This window comes from Copadichromis virginalis, linkage group LG4 (genome assembly GCF_057382275.1).
Source record: "Copadichromis virginalis isolate Kocher_CV1m ecotype Utaka linkage group LG4, C_Virginalis_male_GT1.1, whole genome shotgun sequence".
Classification (NCBI taxonomy): Eukaryota; Metazoa; Chordata; class Actinopteri; order Cichliformes; family Cichlidae; genus Copadichromis; species Copadichromis virginalis.
The window spans coordinates 31,992,456-32,016,729 of record NC_140621.1 but is presented as its reverse complement, the minus strand read 5'-3'; the positions used below and the strand labels follow the sequence as shown (position 1 = coordinate 32,016,729).

Below are 24,274 nucleotides of genomic sequence, written 5' to 3'. Positions count from 1 at the left end.
TGACTGGTTCTTGTTTAAACAGTTTTTGTGTGGTTGGGTTCCGTGCTTTGGCTTTGACCTGTTGAAGGAGAAAAATGGTTTAAACTCAAGCAGCACCCACAGGGCAGGGCATAGTGTTGTTAAATGAAGTGTAACCTGTAGAAATCTCCCACTTTAATAACACCACAATCGTATTTGCTTTGAAAAGTTACACTGAGAAATCCTCCAGCATCTTCAATTGTGTCACACAAAAGTTGTTCTAGAAACAAAAGCTCAAACCTGTGCCCAACATTATCTTTACTTTTATTGGTATCAGATGATGTAATCAGTCTATTGACCTCAGCCAAAATTAATATGGAGCCACGTGAAGTATTCCTCATAGGAAGCTCTTTTGTCAACTGTTAGATAATGCTGGGATAATGATGGTGATTAAAAAAACAAACCGGTCCATAAAGCATGGGTGCTGCTGGTATTAAAGCCAAATGAGAGCAAAGAAGCACAAAGATGTTCTGAAACGCATGCACATTTTCAAAAGTTTCCACTTTTTAATCAAAGCTGATATATGCAAAACAAATGCAAAATTGAAGGACCTTCACTGGTGGTGTCTAATTTACACACAAAATATGGAACTGGTACTCTTTAACAGGAAGATGTAAAGCATTGCACAAAATAAAAAAGTAATGATAAAATACTAATGTAAATCACTTTATTCCGCTGGTGCAATAATAACCTAATCAATGCAGTACACAAGTTGTGCTTGTTGCATGTTTCAGTACTGCCCACAGTGGGTTTATGATGATATATCAGTTGGAAATCAGTTGTTGGAACATGGAAAACATATTTACTTATTTTTTACCTGATTTCCTTGATTTAATCAGGGGTTGACTTTAATGTGTCTCAAACACAGGCATTCTCATGACATATAAGTGACCCACGTGTTCAATCATGAAGCATTTGGAAACAATGTCCTGGCATGTTATTGCACACAGTTCATTTGATTTCCTCACTTTTACAAGGAATTTGGCGATGTTTGTGTTGATCTGTGTGTCGTGGATAGTTGGCTGTCTGGTTAGTCGCTGCAGCTGCTTGCAGAAAAAGACCAGTTCTCTGCACGAGCAGTCGGGCCTTCCTTCACAGCTGCAGGGTTTCGGTACAACGACCAAGGACTCCACCACAGCAAAGCAACTGCTTGTTTCTATTACTGAATTGTTTCTTTTTAATGTGCCACTACACTCCAAACTAGTAACCAGCATGTTCTTATAAACACAACGCTTATATTCAGTTACACTGTCACGATGTGGCTGGCACCACGAAAGTGTTTCATTCTTCTGCAACGCTGCAATTTCTCTTGGTGTCAAAACTCTCTGAGAGCCACTTCCCAGAGTCACTAACTCTTCTCCAATGTAATTTAATGACTTTGTAAAACGATCACAACTTGCCATGGAACAGAAGAAGTCTTTGATTTCTGTGCTGGCGTCCTGAAGGGTAGCACTTCCTTGTCTTATTATTTTCTCATATGAAAAGAAATTCTTGAAAATCTGTAATGAAATTGACTGCGTACCAGAGTACATCTGCAACAGTCTGCTGTTCATGTCTTGAAAAACAAAGACTGAATTGGCCCACAAAAGCCCCCAGTTCCGGACACCTTCTGTAAGATGCGTCAACACATGGCAGTCGTACGAACAATGCTCGAGTCCATAGAGAGACGGTATCTGTGCTACAAACTGAACCAGACACAACTCTGCACAGTTGAGCTCATCCTGAGTGGCAAAGTGGGAGAGGAGGACGTGAAGGGCACAAGGAAGAAGCATCCAGTGCTTGTAGTACACTGCTGGCAAAACATTCCTCAGTATTACAGGAGAATAGAGGAGAGCAAATGCTCTCCACTCACAAGCTGTCCAATGCATCCTCTCACTGAGGCTCCTGGGACTTCGGCTGATTTCATTTGGTGGCTGGATCTCACACAAGGCTCTGTCCAGGTCGTTTAAATGCTCATCTGTCAAATGGAAGTCCTTGCTGGCATAAAGCGGGTCGAACCACAGATTGACGAACTGACGGACAACGCCCAGACAAAAACAGTGCATGTAATCTGGAACAAAGCCTTTGATAATGTCAAATGACGGCAAAAGAAACAGGAGACTTGGACCTTTAACCCCCATTTGACTCTGGTCATAACTATTTCCCATCACTAACTCAGCAAGTTGCACCGTTTCAGGCATGTGTCTCAGATCACAGCCGTCCATCTGTATCGGGTAAACTCTGGTAAAACCCCTGCCCTTTATAACCATCTCACCTTTGTGGTAGCAAAAACCACAACCAAATTCTTTGTTAAACGGCTCAAAGTTCTGCACCATTGCTCTTGCTATCGCATCACATGTGCATATTTTAACTGTTACCGTGGTGTGATGCTCCGAGCCGATCTCATCTTTCCAACAGAACCCTGCAGCAGACAGTTTCTGAAGCTCGTTAATGAACGGAGTCAAAAAACTCTGAACTTGTGGTTTTCCTTTGCCAAACCATAAAGTGTGCAACAGAACGTTTTTGCACCGTTCCACATACGGTAGTTCATTGATGGTACACAGGATGGGCCAGATGGAGTATTTTGAGGAGCTGAACACGGACGAGCCATCGCAGTTGAAGGTGAGTGTAATACTGCCGTCTTGTCTTTCACTCTTGTATTCGTTTCCAGTGTGGACATCAGAAAAGGAATCATCCCTCGTGAAATGCTTCCCAAGCTTTGAGTGGACGCGTGCAAGGAGGTTTCTTAGCTGAATTTCGAGCGGCATTACAAGGAAGTAGTAAGCCTTCAAGATCAGATATTTTCTGCTCAAGCTCTGCTGGCACACACTACACTCATTACCGGGATCCACACCAAGGTAGTTTGTACACCTGGGGCAATAAAAGTGAATCTCAGTCTTTCCATTGTAATCAGTCGAATGCTTTTTTAAAAAGCGAAGCGACTTTGGAACACATCCGGGTACCACCAAGTTTAGGAGGTGCAGGAGATCTCTGGATGCTGCTTTTGACAAGCCGTGCTTCACAATGAACGCCAGGAGGAGCAGGAGGAGGGCTCCCATTGTGACTGAGGAACCAGCATATATCTTCTTCTCTCCACAGAAAAACTGCTCCTAGTAACACAGGCCAGAAATATGCTTTAAAAGCTAAATGTAGTAGAAATGAACCAAAATGTCATCATTTCCATATGTAAAAAAATAACAAATGAAAAATAGTAACTGTTGGATCTTCTTCTGTAGTTTCATCATCACATGAAGCACAGCTCGTCAGTTCTTGGTGCTATAACATATAAGAGAACGAGATACAAAATGTGTATTGAGGCAGATGATGTTTCTTAAACAGAGTAGACGAGGTGAAGGCTGGCAGAAATCTAGAGGATATAGGTGCCAGGAACCTTCTTATAGCCCCTGCACAATTATGAGTGGGGAATTTTATTGTAGAGAGTATCTTACTATAATATAAAGCACCTGTAGGTGACTGTGGCTGTGATTTGGCACCATGTAAAAAAATTGAAATGAATTTAAATAAATTTAGCTTTTGTGAGCAACACATTTTGCAAGCTGTAATCCTGCCTCTTTCTACTAGGCATAGGACATTTAAACGTGACGATCTATGGATGTTATTTAAGTGGCAGCCTTCAGTCTATGAAAAAAGAAGAAGAAAAAAACAGACTCAGTCTCCTCAGACTGCCATGTTAAAACTTCCTGTATGCATATACGCTACCATTTCATGGTCTGGATCTACCTCTTTGGTTTCTGCTTTCCCAGCTGACAGATGACTGGCCTACGAGTCAAAAAAAAGATGGATGATGACCATCTCAATGGCATAATTTTAATATCCTTAAAATACTTTTCACTCAAGGCAGCTTCACATACCGTAGGATCTTCATCTTCGTCAGAATCAGATGAGTAACAATCTGTGTCCCCATCATTGTAGACTGTGTTATCTCTCGCAATATGCTGTCATGGATTGTAGCACAAAAACAGAATGAGGAACCTTTTTCATTTTAGAAGTATAAAAACTTCTAAACATATCAATAAACTACATATGCCGGATCCATGATTTAATCCCAATAATAATCCCATGTAATGTTTGACACCCCTACTTTACCATTACATGCTCTGAATCTCCTCTTCTGTCATCTGTAGGCCCAGCAGACACATGAGTGGCCTGAGATAAAGAAAATTATGATTTCTAAGCATGATATGATCACATTCAACGTTTATATATAATCACCATAGGATGTTTTGTATCTTCAGTATTAGATACTATTGTCTCCAAGTACTCCAACTAACTAATGGCCTCAATAAGAAATTTCATTCACCACCTTTTGACAACAGCTGTACTACAGTTAGGTCCATAAATACTTGGATAGAGATAACTTTTTTTTTTTCTAATTTTGGCTCTGTATATTACCACAATGAATTTTAAATGAAACAACTGAGTTGCAGTTGAAGTGCAGACTTTCAGCTTTAATTCAATGGGTTGAACAAAATGATTACAAAAAAAAATGTCAGGAACTAAAGCACTTTTTAACACAATCCCTTCATTTCCAGGGTTCGAAAGTAATTGTAATTAAATAACCTAAAATATAATGTTAATTTTTTTCCCTTTTTAATCCTCTGCCAGGCCTTTACTGCAGTGGCTTTCAGTTGCTGTTTGTTTTTGGCTTTTCTGTCTGAAGTTTAGTAAGGTTAGGTTAAGATCAGGTGACTGACTTGGCCATTCAAGGATATTCCACTTTGCTTAAAAAAAAAACTCCCTTTGGCTGCATGTTTTAGGTCGTTTTCCATCTGTATTATGAAACAGCGCCCAATCAATTTGACTGCATCTAGCTGGATTTGAGCAGACAGTATGTCTCTGAACACCTCCAAATTAATTCGGTTGCTTCTGTCCTGTGTCACATCATCAATAAACACTAGTGTCCCTGTGCCACTGGCAGCCATGCATGCCCAAGCCATCACAATTACTCCGCCGTGCTTTACAGATGATGTGGTGTGCTTTGGATCATGAGCTGTTCCACACCTTCTCCATACTTTTTTCTTGCCATCATTCTGGTAGATGTTGATCTTGGTTTCATGTGCCCAAAAAATATTTTCCCAGAACTGTGCTGCCTTTTTTTGATGGTTTTTTTTTTTGTTTTTTGTTTAGCAAATTCCAGTCTAGCCTTTCTATTCTTGAGGCTTATGAGTGGCGCCTTTATTTACTTTCATGCAGTCTTGTCTTTATGGTAGACGTCGATATGGATACGCCTACCTCCTGGAGAGTGTTGTTCACTTGGTTGGCTGTTGTGAAGGAGTTTCTCGTCACCACGGAAATGATTCTGTGATCATCCACCACTGTTGTCTTCTGTAGCCGTATAGGGTTTTTTTTTTTGCGTTGCTGAGTTCATCAGTGCTTTCTTTCTTTCTTAAGATTACGACACTGTAGATTTTGCCACTCTGACTGTTTTAGCCATTGCTCGAATGGGTTGTTTCTGTTTTTGCAGCTTACAGATGGCTTGTTTCAACTGCATGGAGAGCTCCTTTGACCGCATGTTGTCTGCTCACAGAAAAATCTTCCAAATGCAAACATCACACCACAAATAAACTCCAGGTCTTTCATCTGCTTAATTGACATTAATGACATAATGAAATTGCCCACACCTGCATATGAAATAGCCTTTGAGTCAATTGTCAAATTACTTTTGGTTCTTTTAAAAAGAGGTGGGACATATTAGGAGCTGAAACTCCTAAACCCTTCATCCAATTTAAATGTGATACCCTCAAATGAAACCTGAGAGTCTACACATTATTTCCATGTTCATTATATAACTATAGATGGAATATGTTTCAGTAAACGGGTAAAAAAACAAAAAAACAAACTTGTGTCAGTGTCCAAATATACATGGACCACTCTGTGTATTTCACATGTATCTAGAGTGGCCAGGGAGGATAAATAAGCTTCTTCAAAAACTTCCATGACTGCTCCTATAAAAAGATGAAAAATGCACTTGATTTAAATCTGGTTGCTTATTTTATTTTCTCCCTAGAAGTGTGACACTGGACAAAGAAGCTTGTTTGGTTTGTGCACAAAATTTAAATCAGTTATGTTTACTCCCTTTTTGCACATTTTTACTCTATTCTTGCGGCCAATGTTATAGCCTCTCTGGATTTTAAGTAATTTTGGATTCTTCTTTTTCTAAACCTTAAAAATTCTCAAAACGATAATTTACCGTTTGATGGTCTGAATCTGTTCTATCATCTGCTGGCCCAGCAGACCCATGATGAGCCTAGAAGACAGGATTTTGTTATAAACATCTTCATATGATCATTTTAATATTGTGAAAGAAAAAGCATTTCATTTACTGTAAGGCTCACATATACGGGTGCTACTTCAGTATCAGATGAGCGGAAATATATAATCTCGACATGAATGTGACGTTACACACTTTCTGATCATTAACTGTAAAATAACATTTAATTTTTTTTCTAAGGTTTAATAATTCTCATTATATAGTATCAGTATTAAGGTATTTTACCTTTTTATGGTTTGAATCTCCTCTTCTGTTACCTTTTGGCTCAGTAGAGCCATGGCCAGCCTGAGAGACACAAAAAGATAAATTAAGGAATCTACACATATTTGGTAATTTAAAGATGTGAAACATCAATTTGTAGCTGCCAGTGATTTTTAACAGGAGTATTATCATTGTTGTGGTTGACAAGCCTCATGCATCACTATTTGTGATCATGAATCTTTTCCTGTCCTCTATGTGGTCTGTCTTGTCCTCAGTGTTTTACTTTCAGTTATGCCTGTGCGTTTGTCTCTCTGCTTGTTCTATGTCCTAATTGTCTAGCTGGTGTTGTCATGTCTACGTCTCTCCATGTTTCCGGTTTTATTTAGAAAAATCTGGTGTTTCCATGTTTAATGTGTATAGTTGTACGTTCCCTGTGGTGTCATTATGTTTATTCCAGTCAGTTGTTTCCCCATGTGTTTCCACTTCCCCTGATCACCTCCTGTGTGTATTTAGTCTGTGTTTTCATTTAGTTTTGTCAGGTTGTCTGTTTTCCTTCTCCCCGTCATTTCAGGTTTCCAATGTCTTTATGATTCTGTGATTCTGAGCGGTGTTTTGTTATTGGACTTCTGTGCAAATCACAGTTTGGCCATAACGAACACCTTGTTCAAACACAAGAGTGTCCATAAGTGCACGTGGCACCAGGACGCTCTAGGCCGCAGGTCGATGATCAATTTTGTAATCGTATCACCAGACCTGCGACCAAATGTTCTGGACACTCGGGTAAAGAGAGGGGCTGAGCTGTCAACTGATCACCACCTGGTGGTGAGTTGGATCAGGTGGCAGGGGAGGACGCTGGACAGACCCGGTGCACCTAAAAGCGTAGTGAGGGTGTGCTGGGAACGCTTAGCAGAGGCCCCAGTCCGTGAGATCTTCAACGCACACCTCCGGCAGAGCTTCAACAGCATTCCGAGGGAGACTGGGGACATTGAGTCTAAATGGACCATGTTCAGCATCTCCATTGCCGAAGCTGCTGCTTTGAGCTGCGGCCACAAGGTGGTTGGTGCCTGTCGTGGTGGTAACCCCCGAACCAAATGGTGGACACAAGAGGTGAAGGGAGCCACCAGCTGAAGAAGGAGTCCTATCGGGCTTGGTTAGCCTGTGGGACTTCGGAAGCAGCTGACAGGTACCGACAGGCCAAGCAAAATGTGGCTCGGGCAGTGGCTGAAGCAAAAACTCAGGTGTGGGAGGAGTTCGGAGAGGCCATGGAAAAAGACTTTTGGACTGCCTCGAAGAGATTCTGGCAAACCGTCAGGCGTCTCAGTAGGGGAAAGCGGTGCTCTACCTGCACTGTGTATAGTGCTGGCGGAGCGCTGCTGACTTCGACTGAGAAAATTGTCGGGCGGTGGAAGGAATACTTCAAGGACCTCCTTAATCCCATTGACACGTCTTACGAGGAGGAAGCAGAGTCTGGGGATGAGGGGGATGACCCGCCAATTTCCGAGGGTGAGGTCACTGAGGCAGTTAAACAACTCCTTGGTGTTGTTTAACTGGTGTGGATGAGGTCCGCCCCGAGTTCCTGAAGGCTCTGGACATTGTAGGGCTGTCCTGGCTGACACGCCTCTACAATGTTGCGTGGAGATCAGGGGCAGTACCCCTGGACTGGCAGACCAGGGTGGTGGTCCCCATCTTTAAGAAGGGGGACCAGAGGGTGTGTTCCAACTACAGGGGGATCACACTCCTCAGCCTTCCTGGGAAAGTCTATGCCAGGGTGCTGGAAAGGAGAGTTCGTCCACTAGTTGAACCTCAGATACAGGAGGAACGATGCGGTTTTCGTCCTGGTCATGGAACACTGGACCAGCTCTTTATCCTCTCAAGGATACTTGAGGGCGCATGGGAGTTTGCCCAACCAGTCTACATGTGTTTTGTGAACTTGGAGAAGGCATTTGACCGTGTCCCTCGGGGTGTCCTGTGGGAGGTGCTGCGGGAGCATGGGGTGTCTGGCCCATTGCTACGGGCCATTTGATCCCTATACAACCGGTGCAAGAGCTTGGTTCGCATTGCCGGCAATAAGTCGGACTCGTTCCCGGTGGGTGATGCGTTCCACCAGGGCTGCCCTTTGTCACGATTCTGTTCATAATTTTTATGGACAGGATTTCTAGGCGCAGCCAAGTGGTGGAGGGCTTTCACTTTGGTGGCCTCAGAATCTCATCTCTGCTTTTCGCGGATGATGTGGTTCTGTTGGCTTCATCGGGTGATGGCCTCCAGCTCGCACTGGAACAGTTCGCAGCCGAGTGTGAAGCAGCGGGAATGAGGATCAGCACCTCCAAATCTGAAGCCACAGTTCTCAGTCGGAAAAGGGTGGAGTGCCCATTCCGGGTCGGGGATGAGTTCCTGCCCCAAGTGGAGGAGTTCAAGTATCTTGGGGTCTTGTTCGCGAGTGATGGGAGAAGGGAGCCGGAGATCAACAGACGGATTGGTGCAGTGGCCGCAGTGATGCGGACGCTGCACCGGTCCGTTGTGGTGAAGAGAGAGCTGAGTGTAAAAGCGAAGCTCTCAATTTACCGGTCGATCTACGCCCCTACCCTAACCTATGGCCACGATCTGTGGATAGTGACCGAAAGAACGAGATTGTGGATACAAGCGGCAGAAATGAGCTTCCTCCAAAGGGTGGCTGGCCTCTCCCTTAGAGATAGGGTGAAAAGTTCAGCCATCCGGGAGGGGCTCAGAGTTGAGCCGCTGCTCTTCCACATCGAAAGGAGCCAGCTGAGGTGGTTCGGGCATCTGAGAAGGATGCCTCCTGGGCGCCTCCTGGGTGAGGTCTTCCGGGCATGCCCCACCGGGAGGAGGCCCCGGGGCAGACCCAGGACACGCTGGAGAGATTATATCTCTCGGCTGGCCTGGGAACGCCTTGGTGTTCCCCCGGATAAGCTAGAGGAGGTGGCTGGGGAGAGGGAGGTCTGGGCTTCTCTGCTTAGGCTGCTGCCCCCGCGACCCGGCCCCGGATAAAGCGGAAGAAGATGGATATATGGATGGATGGATGGAGTTGTTATAGCCAATGCTAGTTTTTTCAGTTTAGGTTTTAGTTTCGTAATAAAGGCTCGCCTTTTGTTTAACCAGTAAGTAGTTTTCTTTCGTGTTCTGCTTTTGGGTCCGTTCCTTTAACCCCCCGGAGTTCCCCACCGTGACAACTGCTGTTACCAAAAAATCTATGGCGGGATAATAATGGCCGACCAAAATATAAGTCAGTTAGAGTTAGATAAAGCACATTCCTTCAGTGTTAAAAGTGGGGCTGCACCTATTGATTCCTTAGTAACTGAGGATTTAATCAATTATTCCATCAATTAAATGACTTATCGGATAAGAAATACTTTTGTCTCGGCAATAGTGAATATTCAAACGAATAAAAAAATAAAACAAACTGCTCCTTAGTTTCCATTTTACAAGTTACAATGTTTTAACAGTTGAACTCACTTTAACTAACAGTTTATGAAGGAAACATTTTATGAAACGTTAACAAAATAATTAATCACAATACAATATAATAAAGCATCAATACAACCCAAACAAGGCCATCAAATAAAATAGTCTTTAGTTTCGGTCTTACTGGAAGACTTATATTAATAAAGAGCTCTGACAGTGTTGTCTCCTGGATGAGGCAGATTTGGTGTGTCTTAACGTGTTTGTGTGTGTGTTTGAGCATTTAACGCAGCATATCAGCATTTTCATTTATGTAATATAATTTATATTTATATTAACCTACATTAGGAATCACTCTGGCAGAAAGTGGGACTAATTTAATCATCATGTCACACTGAGTTAAGAGTGTACATATGCTTTTATTTTGACCTCTGTGGATTTGCTGTAGATTTTGTCACTGTTTAAAACAAACAGCGCTGGGTGGGAGGTTCTGAAAGGTTCTCTTTTCTTCACGTTGGAGCTCGTTTTCTAGTAAAGGTTTTTAACGGCGCTTATAGGAACAGCGCTCCACCTGAGCTAATGGCTCCATCTCTCTGCTCTCCGCCGGGTGTGCAGATCCCATAAAAAACTATGACAGCATCATCTTCACTGCTGCCGGTGTGTTACCAGTCTTTTTTCGTTGAAAACATGGGGACTGCCTGTATTAATGTTGTAAAGCTTTTTATTCACACGTATGCTCCCAGATGCATCTTCTCCTGCAGGTCTGATTTTAGTTGCAAACGTGGGAGAAACCCTCGCCTTTATAAGTTGAGATCTACGCAGTCGTGCATTAATTTAAATGAAGCAACGAAGCAAAAAAATAAAAAATGAATAAAAAAATAAATAATTAAATAAATAAGATGCGTCGAAGATGTTTTATGTATTATTTTTGTGATCCAGTTATTTTAATCAACTCGATGACTCGCTGCAGCCCCGCAGAGGTGCCTTTATGCACGCATGGCTGCACGATTTACTTTTTGCAGACTGATTATTAAGGTTACCTCGTTGATGATCTTTGTCTTTGCAGACGTCTTTGTAGGGCGTCCACTTCTCGGCAGAGTAGCCACAGTATTGAATCGTCTCCATTTATGCACAATCTCCCTGACTGTGGAGAGATGAATACCTAAAGTGCGTGCTATTATTTTATACCCTTTTCCAGTTTTGTGCAAATCAACAATTTTGGCTCGTAAATCTTCTGAGAGCTCCTTTTTACGAGGCATGATTCACATGAACAGGAATATCCATCAATAAAAACATTTGAATATATTTGTTGAGGGATTCAGCCACCAGGAAGCGCTCCCTCTGCACCGGAAGTGTGGACTTTTTTCCTCATTATTAAAAAAAACAAACAAAAAACAGGACAAAAAGAAACAACTTTCTTTGGGATTCTGACAACCTAATAATTTGTTAAAACAACACAGTATGAACTGCAAAGGTTATGATAACCAGAGATAAGAAACTTGCACTCTTTTAAATTCCAGCCTTCTTGACTGCTATAAATTAACCAGAGCAGGTCAGTGATTTAATGTAGTCTCTATTTGAGGTTCACTCTAAGGAATCAAAATATGTAAAAAAAAAAAAAAAAAGAAAAAAAGAAAAAAAAAGAAAAAAGAAAAAAAAAAGAAAATCATGAAATTTCAAACTTTTTCCAACAAATGAATAGGAAATCTTGTCAAGATTTCTGCAGGGTTGGAAGGATGATGTCTGGTCTTCCAGCAGTCAGTTTCTGGAGAACTTTCGCCTCATAAGTCCTAAGAACATCCCAGAACATTTATTGGTTTGATGCACACTTCTAACTTGTGTTAATTTTGTTGCCACCATATTTTACTATGATGGTGTATGGTTGGGTTCCATATTGAAGGAGAAAAGTGACTTAAACTCAAGCAGCACCCACTGGGCAGAGCATTGTGTTGTTAAATGAAGTGTATCCTGTAAAAATCTCCCACTTTAATAACACCACCATCACCATATTTCCGTAACAATGCTTTTAAAAATGACGTCAAGAAAACTCCAGCATCTTTACCTTTGTCATACAAATGTTGTTCTAAACACAAATACCTCAAACTAAGATTTTCCCCAAACCTGTGTCCATCTTCTTTCCTTTTCTTTTCTTCCCCTTTGTTGGTATTAGATCCACAGTAGACAATGAGATTAACATCTTACTGATAGGAGTGCCCTGAGTGGCTCAGTGAACAACTCATCATGAGGACAAGAAGAAGAAGCATCAGCAGTTCCCCTGGGAACAATGACAGGAGACAACCCGGAGTGTCTGCAGACTCACAGTGAAAGGAGGAAGGCGAGGCTGGGTTCAAGAAAACACAAAACAGGAATTTCACAGTGTGTGATAGACAAGACACAAACGTAGTACACAGTAAACAGCCTGTGGACTGACTTAATGGTCATTAATGCGATCTGACATTCATCTTAGTCACAATACAAACACAATAGGTTGACAACAGAGACAAAAAAATGTTCATGTTTTCAAGTATTGGATAATTCTAGTGTTGGTGGAAGAACTGAATCTTGTAGATGGCCAAACCTTTTGTCAGGATAATCTTGTTTGTACAGTGTTGTGAAAAGGTATTTGACTCCTTCCTGATTTCATAGTTTTTTGCATATTTGTCTTGGATGTTAAAGATAATGAGACAGATTTAAATATTACGCCAAGATAACCTGAATAGTTCAAAATCGTTTTTCATTTATTAAGGTAAAAAAGCTATCCAAACCTGCCTGGCCCTGTGTGAAACAGTAATTACCCCCTAAAGATAATAACTGATTTTGAAACTTTTAAGACGTGTTTGTGATAACTGGCAATGAGTCTGTCACTTTGTTGTGGAGGAATTCTGGCCCACTTTTCTTTGCAGAATTGTTTTAATTCAGCTACAGATTTGCCCGAACAGCTTTGGTACACCTTGATTCTCAAACTCTCTCAGTGAATGGCTCTGTTGAGATCAATCTACAACTTTTTTACATGGGTTGTACTCTGATATTCCGAACTCTCCAAAATATGATTTTTTTTAGGGGTTCCAGGGGGGTGACTCCTGTAATTGTAAAAAGAAGTCACATTCTACATTAGTCGATGGGGAAATAGCCCCAACTCCTCATGGACCAGTGCAGATCCATCTAATGACAACGATAATGATGGTGATTTTAAAGACTTATGGAATCCATAAAGCATGTGTGTGTCTGTCATTACAGCTAAATGAGAGAAACAAACAAAGATGTTCTGAAACTTAAGGCAATTTTTCAAAGATTCAAGTTTTTAATCAAAGCTGATATTAACAATTTGATGTTGAATAAAACAAACATGAAATTGAAGGACCTTCACTGGTAGTTTCTGCTACATACCAAACATATGTACAGGTGCACTTTAATGTACAACAAGAAAATTGCACAACTGAAAAAGATAATAATAAAATAGTATTTTTAATGCACTTTGTCCGGCTGGTGCAATAAGAGCATAAAGTAATGCAATACAGAGGTTGTGCTTATTGCATGTTTCGGTACTGCCCAGGGTTGTGTTGAATGTATCACCTGTTGGAAAATAGACAGCATGTTTTCTTATTTGAGTTATCTGATTTAATCAGGGGTTGTCAAAGTGGCGAAGGTTGGTTGGAGCATTTCCAACATTTCCAACCCAAGCTCAGAGAGGTCTGACATGAATCATAAATGACAGACTTTAATGTGTCTCAAACACAGGCATTCTCATGACATATAACTGACCCACGTGGTTAATCATGAAACATTTGGAAACAATGTCCTGGCATGTTATTGCACACAGTTCATTTGAGTTCCTCACTTTTACAAGGAATTTGGCGATGTTTGTGTTGATCTGTGTGTCCTGGATAGTTGGCTGTCTGGTTAGTCGCTGCAGCTGCTTGCAGAAAAAGACCAGTTCTCTGCACGAGCAGTCGGGCCTTCCTTCACAGCTGCAGGGTTTCGGTACAACGACCAAGGACTCCACCACAGCAAAGCAACTGCTTGTTTCTATTACTGAATTGTTTCTTTTTAATGTGCCACTACACTCCAAACTAGTAACCAGCATGTTCTTATAAACACAACGCTTATATTCAGTTACACTGTCACGATGTGGCTGGCACCACGAAAGTGTTTCATTCTTCTGCAACGCTGCAATTTCTCTTGGTGTCAAAACTCTCTGAGAGCCACTTCCCAGAGTCACTAACTCTTCTCCAATGTAATTTAATGACTTTGTAAAACGATCACAACTTGCCATGGAACAGAAGAAGTCTTTGATTTCTGTGCTGGCGTCCTGAAGGGTAGCACTTCCTTGTCTTATTATTTTCTCATATGAAAAGAAATTCTTGAAAATCTGTAATGAAATTGACTGCGTACCAGAGTACATCTGCAACAGTCTGCTGTTCATGTCTTGAAAAACAAAGACTGAATTGGCCCACAAAAGCCCCCAGTTCCGGACACCTTCTGTAAGATGCGTCAACACATGGCAGTCGTACGAACAATGCTCGAGTCCATAGAGAGACGGTATCTGTGCTACAAACTGAACCAGACACAACTCTGCACAGTTGAGCTCATCCTGAGTGGCAAAGTGGGAGAGGAGGACGTGAAGGGCACAAGGAAGAAGCATCCAGTGCTTGTAGTACACTGCTGGCAAAACATTCCTCAGTATTACAGGAGAATAGAGGAGAGCAAATGCTCTCCACTCACAAGCTGTCCAATGCATCCTCTCACTGAGGCTCCTGGGACTTCGGCTGATTTCATTTGGTGGCTGGATCTCATACAAGGCTCTGTCCAGGTCGTTTAAATGCTCATCTGTCAAATGGAAGTCCTTGCTGGCATAAAGCGGGTCGAACCACAGATTGACGAACTGACGGACAACGCCCAGACAAAAACAGTGCATGTAATCTGGAACAAAGCCTTTGATGATGTCAAATGACGGCAAAAGAAACAGGAGACTTGGACCTTTAACCCCCATTTGACTCTGGTCATAACTATTTCCCATCACTAACTCAGCAAGTTGCACCGTTTCAGGCATGTGTCTCAGATCACAGCCGTCCATCTGTATCGGGTAAACTCTGGTAAAACCCCTGCCCTTTATAACCATCTCACCTTTGTGGTAGCAAAAACCACAACCAAATTCTTTGTTGAACGGCTCAAAGTTCTGCACCATTGCTCTTGCTATCGCATCACATGTGCATATTTTAACTGTTACCGTGGTGTGATGCTCCGAGCCGATCTCATCTTTCCAACAGAACCCTGCAGCAGACAGTTTCTGAAGCTCGTTAATGAACGGAGTCAAAAAACTCTGAACTTGTGGTTTTCCTTTGCCAAACCATAAAGTGTGCAACAGAACGTTTTTGCACCGTTCCACATACGGTAGTTCATTGATGGTACACAGGATGGGCCAGATGGAGTATTTTGAGGAGCTGAACACGGACGAGCCATCGCAGTTGAAGGTGAGTGTAATACTGCCGTCTTGTCTTTCACTCTTGTATTCGTTTCCAGTGTGGACATCAGAAAAGGAATCATCCCTCGTGAAATGCTTCCCAAGCTTTGAGTGGACGCGTGCAAGGAGGTTTCTTAGCTGAATTTCGAGCGGCATTACAAGGAAGTAGTAAGCCTTCAAGATCAGATATTTTCTGCTCAAGCTCTGCTGGCACACACTACACTCATTACCGGGATCCACACCAAGGTAGTTTGTACACCTGGGGCAATAAAAGTGAATCTCAGTCTTTCCATTGTAATCAGTCGAATGCTTTTTTAAAAAGCGAAGCGACTTTGGAACACATCCGGGTACCACCAAGTTTAGGAGGTGCAGGAGATCTCTGGATGCTGCTTTTGACAAGCCGTGCTTCACAATGAACGCCAGGAGGAGCAGGAGGAGGGCTCCCATTGTGACTGAGGAACCAGCATATATCTTCTTCTCTCCACAGAAAAACTGCTCCTAGTAACACAGGCCAGAAATATGCTTTAAAAGCTAAATTTAGTAGAAATGAACCAAAATGTCATCATTTCCATATGTAAAAAAATAACAAATGAAAAATACTAACTGTTGGATCTTCTTCTGTAGTTTCATCATCAGATGAAGCAGAGTTGGTCGCTCCTTGGTGCTACAACATAAAAGAGAAAGAGATATAAGCAGGTATATTATACGAAAAACCCTGCTGTTTTGCTCACATTTAAGCTCCTCTTCACCTACACATACAGTCTCCAAAATTAGAGCAAACTCCTAACCTCTAAATCCAAGCTGTGTCGGAGTCTTTGGCACAAATTCAGGTACATTTTCAGTCTGTGTTGAACTCCATTAGGTTTGCTCCTGTATCCAATCATATTTGGGACAAGTATGGGAAGGTTCTCATACTTTCCTGGGATGAGGAAGGTATCCCCTTTGAGAACTTAAGAATATAATCCACATTTCTTGCAGTTGAGGTGGTTCTGTTAGCTTCATGGAGCATGACCTTCAACATGCATTGCAGCAGCCTGTAGCTGAGTCTGAAATGTCCAAGATGAAATTTAGGACTCTAAATCTAAGGCCACGACTCTCTGCTGGAAAATGTTAGAATTCTGCCTTTTGGTTGGGGGAAAGATTGCTAAAGGTGAGGGTATTCAAGAAACTTGGGATCTTATTCACAACTGATCAGAAGGTAGAAAATGGATTCGACTGCTGGACTGGTGAAAAGGTAAGGAAAGGTTGCGAATACAAGTGGCCAAAATGATTTTCCTTCATAGGGTGGCTGACCTAAGCCTCAGAGATAGGATGAGGAGCTTGGAATAGAACCTCTGGTCCTTTGTGTCAAAAAGAGAAAGCTCCAGGAACAAAAACCAAAGCAAATGAAGAAGTGGAAAAAAACTGTCCTTCCTCCAGTGGCCACTTGAGACTGGGTTTAAACCCCCCCCCCCCCCCCCCCCCCCCCCCCACACACACACACACACACACACACACACACACACCAGAATAGAGTCAATCCCCACAGATTTCTGGCAAAATGTCCAGAAATTATCATATTTACAGTCTGGTACAAAAAACTGTTTCCCATATCACATCATATTACACCCGTATGGGTGTATGTACATATGGGTGGATACACAGTAATTATTTCTGCATGTGCATATTTACCATTTCATGGTCCGGATCTCCTCCTCTGCTCTCTCCTATTCCAGCTGACAGATGACTGGCCTAAGAGTCAGAAAAGGATGACTGAGGAGCATCTTGATGTCATCATTTTGATATCGTTAATAAACCTACTTATCGTTACTTATTGTTGCTTCACATACCATAGGCTCTTCATCTTCATCAGATGAGTAGGAATCTGTGTTGCCATCACTACAGATGGTGTTTTCTTTCATAATAACCTATTGAGGATTTTAACAAGAAAACAGAACGAAGATGCTAACTGCCCCAAATTTCAATTCAATAAAGCACTTTGGTGGAATCTGATGAGATAGGAGTTTTGGATTGTGGATGTGCAGCCAACAGATTTGCAGCAACTGTGTGATGTTATTACATTCTATAATGAATTAGGGTGGTTCACAAAGTGGCTGGTGATCATATATGAAGTTCTGCAACATCACCTATGTAAAGGTGCAATCTACACTATCTGCTATTTTTTGATCCCTCCCTAAAAGGACTAGAGAGGTCAGCTTGAATGTAACTGCAGTCAAATCTAGATCAGACATGTTAATAATAATGAGATGGTATTTTTCTGTTTTTCCTATGCGGACTATGTCCATTCAGTGTCTCTTTAGATTTTAAAAGGTAAACAGAATGAAAGGTTCTTCTCTTTCCAAACAATGCTTAAACTGAAGGAACTTTACCATTTTATGGTCTGAACTTCCTCCTCTGATATCTGACGGTCCAGCCTGGAAGACAGGAAATGATGAGCTACAAACGTCTCCATGTGACAATTTTAATACTGTATGGTAGCTAACACACCATATTCTCTTCATCTGTTGCTTCAGTATCAGATGAGTAGGAATGTTTAATCTCTACATCCTTGTGGGTGGTGTTAAAGTCTCTCTGGATTTAAAGAGAAATATAGAATGACGTGTTTTATGGGATTACTTTTAAAAATCAGATATTTATTTTATACAAACATTTAAACAATTTTAACAAACACATAAACACTAACGTCTTGTTCTGTAGTCTCGTCATTAGATGAAACAGCAGTAGCCTTTCGCTGCTATAGAGAAAGAGACAGAATATAGATGTGAGCCAGAAGAAAAAAAAAACACAAGTATCCTGTCACTCAAGCACACTTTTGCCTTCATGTGCCCAGAGACGTGACAAAATAAATAACCAAAACCTCAGTCAAGCACTAAAATAACTACAGCCATGTAGTAACCTAGAATGAGACATTATGTTCATTTAGAATGTTTCTTAAACAAAAGGTGAACACAGTAGAGTTAGTGGTTATCACAGCTATAGCGATACCCACATGTCATTCAAAGCATCCATCCAATAATACATCGCTTAAAACTTGAATACAATCCAAACCTGTGAGTTGTAAAAACCTTTTACCCCAGTACACTTGTTGTAAATGGGAAATTAACAATGGAGAGCATGGAGTTCCATGGAGATTATCCAAGTGTCAATTTGCAAGGCTAAAAATCAAAACCAAGCACAGAAGTGCCAAAAACTGCAGTTCCTCAAGTGGTCACTTGAAACTGGCTTCAAAAGTGAGTGAAACCCACAGAGTGTCATGTTAAACTGTCCAACTTTAGAAGTAGACATGTTTAGGGCTGTTTGATATAAGGATATATATCGGATGACGATATAAAAACGTCTATCGTTTCATTTTACTCTATCGTTTGTTTCGTGGTGTTGCAAAATAAACTGTTTACGGCAATATTTTTTCACCGTTCTGATGGTCACTGTAGTGGCTATATTCATTTCTTAAAGTTCTCTCTTTCTCTAATATTTAATATAACCACACTACAGACGGACAAGCGACTGTTTTTATGCGTTGTCGTTAGCAACAACGACGGTAAAACCATCACGTGTCCGCTTGTTTATTTTCCACATAAACCTTTCAGAATAAAGCTCAAGATCCTGTTGAGACTTTTCAAAATAAACTGAATCACGTGAAAGGGTATGCAGAGTGTTTTACATATGAGGAACAAAAAAGAGCCGCCAGGTGCTAAAAAATAAACCTTAGACTCAAACGTTAGAACAGGCTTTTCCCCGCAGCACACCGTGTAATAAATACTCACAAAGAAAACGGTGGCCGTTACAACTTATGTCTAAAAATATATAGTTTCATGCATCGGTTAAAACACTGGACTCCAGGTACACGACGCCCAGCTAGAAACACTTCACGCAAGTCGAGCTGCCCGAGATTCACAGAATTTACAAAAAATTTAAAATTTTCATGATTTATATCGTTATCGGATGGTAGAGGTCTTTTATCGGGATATGAGATTTTGGTCATATCGCACAGCCCTAGACATGTTCACATCCTGGTACAAAAAACTGTTTTATTAGTGATATCTTCTTTTTACTCTAGCAGGTATTTGGGTGTACTACAGCCATAACGTGTATGAATACTGGTTGCTGATAACTTCATTCAATTCTCCCGTCCAAATGTGGTCTTGCGCTGAAAGGCCAACATGGCTGTGGCCAAAATACCAATGATAAGGCTTCATGGTTCTCCACATACCCACAGATGATATGACCATGGTTAAGTCCATCCTTCATATACAATCTATATGTATAACTCAATCGCCATTTGAGGTACTGCAGCTTTCTGGAAAGGCTTCTTTTTTCCCATGCAATGAGTGCATATATAAAAAGTTGAACATTTAAATTTGGCTGGAAATGTTAGTTCTACTCCTAGCAGTATTAACCTGAAATTTCCAGGCAGACAAAGTGGACTGGACAAAGATACCAGCCTGAATAAGCCTGGAGTCAAATTTAGATCAGATATGTTTTTATTTCATAGTTTCCCCAATAGAGTCTTTGCACATTTTAACCAGACCTCATATTCTCTCCATTAAGGGTTATAATCTCTCTGAACAAGTAAACAAAATTAGAGGGCTCTTTTGTTTTCAAACTTTAAAAATGAAGATGTTTTACCGTTTTAAGGCCTACACCTTGTCCTCTATTATTTGATGGTCCAGCAGACGCACGTCCAGCCTAGATGACAGGAAGGGATGACCTATAAATGTCTTCATATGATCATATTAATATTGTGAAAAAAAACAAAGCAGAAAATGCTTAATTTATTCTGAGCTCACACACCACAGGATCATCATCTGTAGCTTCAGTATCAGATGAGCAGGAATATATAATCTGTGCATCACTGCGGACAGCGGTAGAGTCTCTCTCGCTTTTTAACTGAAAAATAGAATGATATTGTCTTTCTATTTTTCCTCCCAAAGTTCATCAGTCCTTGCATTAATGAATTTTTACCTTTTTAGTGTGTGAATCTCCTCTGTCTTTTGGCTCACTAGGGCCATGACCAACCTAAGAAACAGAAAAAGATGCATCAAGACATATGGTAAACATTAATGTCTGGCTGCACCTCAGATATCAACTTGTCATTGATTTCAGCAGCGTGATTAACATTTCTTTAATTAAACGAAGCCATCATGTGAACAGCCAGACCTTTGGGGGCATCAAACATTAAAAAATAATTTCATACAAATAAAAATGAAATCCTGGGCAATACTGCATCTTTAGAGACTGGAAAAGTAACGTGCCCTCTTTGTTGTTGCATGAAATATGATGTCACTCATGTTATTTAATTTAATTCAATTCAATTTTATTTATATAGCACCAAATCACCACAACAGTTGCCTCGAGGTGCTCTATAAGAAAAATAATACAAAGAAAACAGAGAAAACCCCAACAACAGGGTCTAAAAGACATGTTGATGGTTTGGAGGAATTATTTACTGAAGTTAGCTCAGAAAGATCAATTGTAGCTGTAGATCATGTTACATCTGTGAGATGATTGAGTAATTTTTTTTCTCTAATGGTTAAAATTTAATTCATGAAGAAGTTCATGAAGTCATTACTAGTTGACGTTAAAGGGACGGTTGGCTCAACAGCGCTCTGACTTTTTGTCAGCCTGGCTACAGCGCTGAAGAGAAGCCCAGGGTGGTTCTTATTTTCTTCAATCAGTGATGAATAATAAGGTGTTCTAGCTTTTCATAAAGCAGCAAACTATTTTTTCAGGTCTTCTACAATAAATCTTCCAGATTAGTGAGACGTCATTTCCTCCAGCTTATGAGTTATCTGCTTTAAAGTCCACGTTTGAGAGTTATACCAGGAAGGCAAGTACTTTCTTGTGGAGCTACAGTATCTAAAGTTGTACGCAGTTAAGAAGTACAACTATTAACAAGATAATCGACCTTTGTGGGAGGAGCATTCAGGTACCTGCTCTGCACTGTGTTGGCACAAGGCGTTGAAGAAGATAACAGTGGGTGAATTATATCCTTATACTTAGTTGCAGCACTTGTAGAAAGAAATCGACTGTGATGAAATCTATTCCCCACTACTGTCTGAGAATTCAGACAGAAACTCTGAGTAAGGCCCAGGTGGACAATCGATAACAGCAAATAAAAGTGTTTTTTGAGTTTTTAAGCCAGGGAGGACAAGGCGAAGCATCAGGCTTTCAAATGAATTCAAACTCCGCCTGGGTCCCTGGTTGATTAACAAGCTGGAGTGGAAGAGTTGAGCTTCGAGGATTATTGAGGCACAGGATATCCTGTTCACCTCGTTATTTCTCTGTGTGCATGTGTTTCACAATAACTACTGAAACAATATAGTGCAAGTCCATCCATCCATCTTCTTAGGCTGCAGCGGGGGCAGCAGCCTAAACAGAGAAGCCAAGACCTCCCTCTCTCCAGCCACCTCCTCAAGCTTATCTGGGGGAACACCAAGGCGTTCCCAGGCCAGCCAAGAGATATAATCTCTCCAGCGTGTCCTGGGTCTGCCCCGGGGCCTCCTCCCGGTGGGGCATGCCCGGAACACCTCATTCAGGAGGCGCTCAGGAGGCATCCTTGTCAGATGCCCGAACCACCTCAGCTGGCTCCTTTCAATGTGGAGGAGCAGCGGCTCTACTCTGAGCCCCTCCCTGGCTGAACTTCTCACCCTATCTCTAAGGGAGAGGCCAGCCACCCATCGGAGGAAGCTCATTTCCGCTGCTTGTATCCGTGATCTCGTTCTTTCGGCCACAGCTCGTGGCCATAGGTGAGGGTAGGGACGTAGATCGACCGGTAAATTGAGAGCTTCGCTTTTACACTCAGCTCCTTCTTCACCACGACGGACCGGTGCAGCGTCCGCATCACTGCGGCCGCAGCACCAATCCGTCTGTCGATCTCCGGCTCCCTTCTCCCATCACTCGGGAACAAGACCCCACGACCCCTTGTGCAAGTCTTTGTGGTTAATTACAGGGGGTGAACTGACAAAAATAAATAACTCAAATTTTGTAGCTAATCTAATTAAAATTCCTTTTTAATCTAAAAGAAATGAACTGAAATGACTTTCAGAATAGTTTATGCCTTTTTAGGGTATAATTATATATTCACACTCTTTAAAAACACATTTGCAAACAACATTCAGAGATATTCCGGCTCTTAGAAAATGTAAATATAAAAAATCCCTCGTGAAATGCTTCCCAACATGTAAGTGTGACAAATCAGAAAGAAGGCTTCCTGATTTGTCACACTTATATGTTTCACATATCAAGGTAATTTTAATATTTCTGACAACCATCAGAAAGGATTACAAAGCCATTTATTAGGCTTTGCGACATCAGTGAACCACAGTGAGAGACATCATCCACAAATGGAGAAACTTTGAACAGTGGTAAACCTTCTCACTGTTCTCTTGTCCTACCAAAATTACTCAAAAAGACTAAAAAGAAACACACACACACACACAAAAGAACAACTTCTAAAGAACTGCAGGCCTCACTTGTCTCACTTAATGCTAGCATTCATGATTCAACAATAAGAAAGAGACGGGGCAAAAAAGGCATCCATGGGAGAGTTCCAAAGAGAAAACCATTCCTGACCAAAAAGGATTCTGTGGACTAATGAGACAGAAGATGAACTTTTTGAAAAGTTTGATTTCCTTTACATCTGGCGTAAAACTAACACAGAATTTCATACCAACAGTCAAACGTGATGGTGATAATGTGATGGTCTGGGGCTACATGGGCAAAAAAAAAAGAAAGAAAAAACAACCTAGTCTAAGTCTGGACTTAATTCCAACTGAGATGCTTTGGCATGGCCTTTAACAGGCCGTTGATGCTCCAAAACCCTCCAGTGTTGCTGAATGAAAACAATTCTGCAAAGAGTGGGCCAAAATTCCTCCACAGTGAAAGACTCATTTCCAGTTATTGCAAATGCTTGGATGCAGTTCTCGCTGCCAAGGGTGGCACAATCATATACCTCCCTTGGTTTAGGGGGCAATTATTTTTCCACACAGGGCCGTGTTTTCCCTCAATAAATGAAATCATCATTTAAAAACTGCACTTTGTTTTTACTCAATTTATCTTTGCCTAATATTCTAATTTGTTTGATGTTCTTAAACGTGTGACAAGTATGCAAATAATAGTAATAATGACTAAAAAAGACATTTTTTTCAGTGTATCTAGCAAATAGTTAAACAAAGCTTCTTTCGGTAGAAATCATTTAATGACAGAAGGTTTTGCGTTTTTTTTGGATACAATGTTACCACATTGAAACATCAGAGTAGGTGAATAGCGCCGATCATTTGTTACAGTGTAATGCAGGAAGACTCCCGGCTACCGTAATCGGATCTTACTTTGACACGTACCTCCAACTTATACACAGCTGGCACCACTGGCCGCTAAATAATAACTTCCATATTTTTTTCTTTCCAGTTGACACCAGTTATCCGAAAGCTGTGAAGCAGCGTTATTTTCATCAGGGTTCAGAGCTAAGAAGCTCATCTGGATGCTGCAGGCGTCTAGTTTTGTACACACGGCTGCTTGATTTGCTGTTTGCAGAGTAATTAAGGGTTACCTCGCTGATCTTTGTCTTTGCAGACGTCTTTGTAGGGCGCCCACTTCTCGGCAGAGTAGCCACAGTACTGAATCGCTTCCATTTATACACAATTTTCCTAACTGTGGAGCGATGAATATCCAAAGTGCGTGCGATTATTTTATAACCTTTTCCAGCTTTGTGCAGATCAACAATTTGCGATCGTAAAGCTTCCGAAAGCTCGTTTTTGCGAGGCATGATTCACGTATTCATTACGGGTTTCAGCTATCAGGAAGCGCTTCCCCCTGCACCGGAAGTGTGAATGGATAGTTTTTTCTTGAAAAAAAAAAAAAAAACTAAAAAAAGGCAAAAAATGTTTTGTTTTTTTTGGAGGGGAAGG

General features: G+C 41.3%; 2 protein-coding genes across 3 annotated transcripts; both read right to left on the bottom strand.

The window, feature by feature from the left end:
* Positions 1 to 500: 500 nt before the first annotated feature.
* LOC146711898 (uncharacterized) lies at positions 501 to 11,243 on the bottom strand. 2 transcript variants are annotated; one of them, XM_085454941.1, is made up of 8 exons: positions 10,948 to 11,243; positions 6,515 to 6,574; positions 6,209 to 6,265; positions 4,105 to 4,164; positions 3,870 to 3,953; positions 3,718 to 3,777; positions 3,214 to 3,273; positions 501 to 3,107 (listed from the first exon to the last, which is right to left on the bottom strand). In XM_085454941.1, exons 1-8 carry the CDS (start codon positions 11,164 to 11,166, stop codon positions 867 to 869), a joined length of 2,841 nt encoding a protein of 946 aa, XP_085311067.1. In that variant the 5' UTR covers positions 11,167 to 11,243; the 3' UTR covers positions 501 to 866. The 2 variants fall into 2 exon arrangements, with proteins under 2 accessions (XP_085311067.1, XP_085311068.1); XM_085454942.1 differs by having other exon boundaries at positions 3,739 to 3,777.
* Positions 11,244 to 13,183: 1,940 nt separating this feature from the next.
* On the bottom strand, positions 13,184 to 24,174 carry LOC146711897 (uncharacterized). The gene is made up of 11 exons (XM_085454939.1): positions 23,917 to 24,174; positions 20,331 to 20,384; positions 20,160 to 20,255; positions 19,995 to 20,054; positions 18,052 to 18,102; positions 17,856 to 17,939; positions 17,738 to 17,782; positions 17,198 to 17,275; positions 17,040 to 17,099; positions 15,973 to 16,032; positions 13,184 to 15,866 (listed from the first exon to the last, which is right to left on the bottom strand). The coding sequence occupies exons 1-11, from the start codon at positions 24,130 to 24,132 to the stop codon at positions 13,626 to 13,628; spliced, it is 3,045 nt and encodes a 1,014-aa protein (XP_085311065.1). The 5' UTR covers positions 24,133 to 24,174; the 3' UTR covers positions 13,184 to 13,625.
* Positions 24,175 to 24,274: the final 100 nt, after the last annotated feature.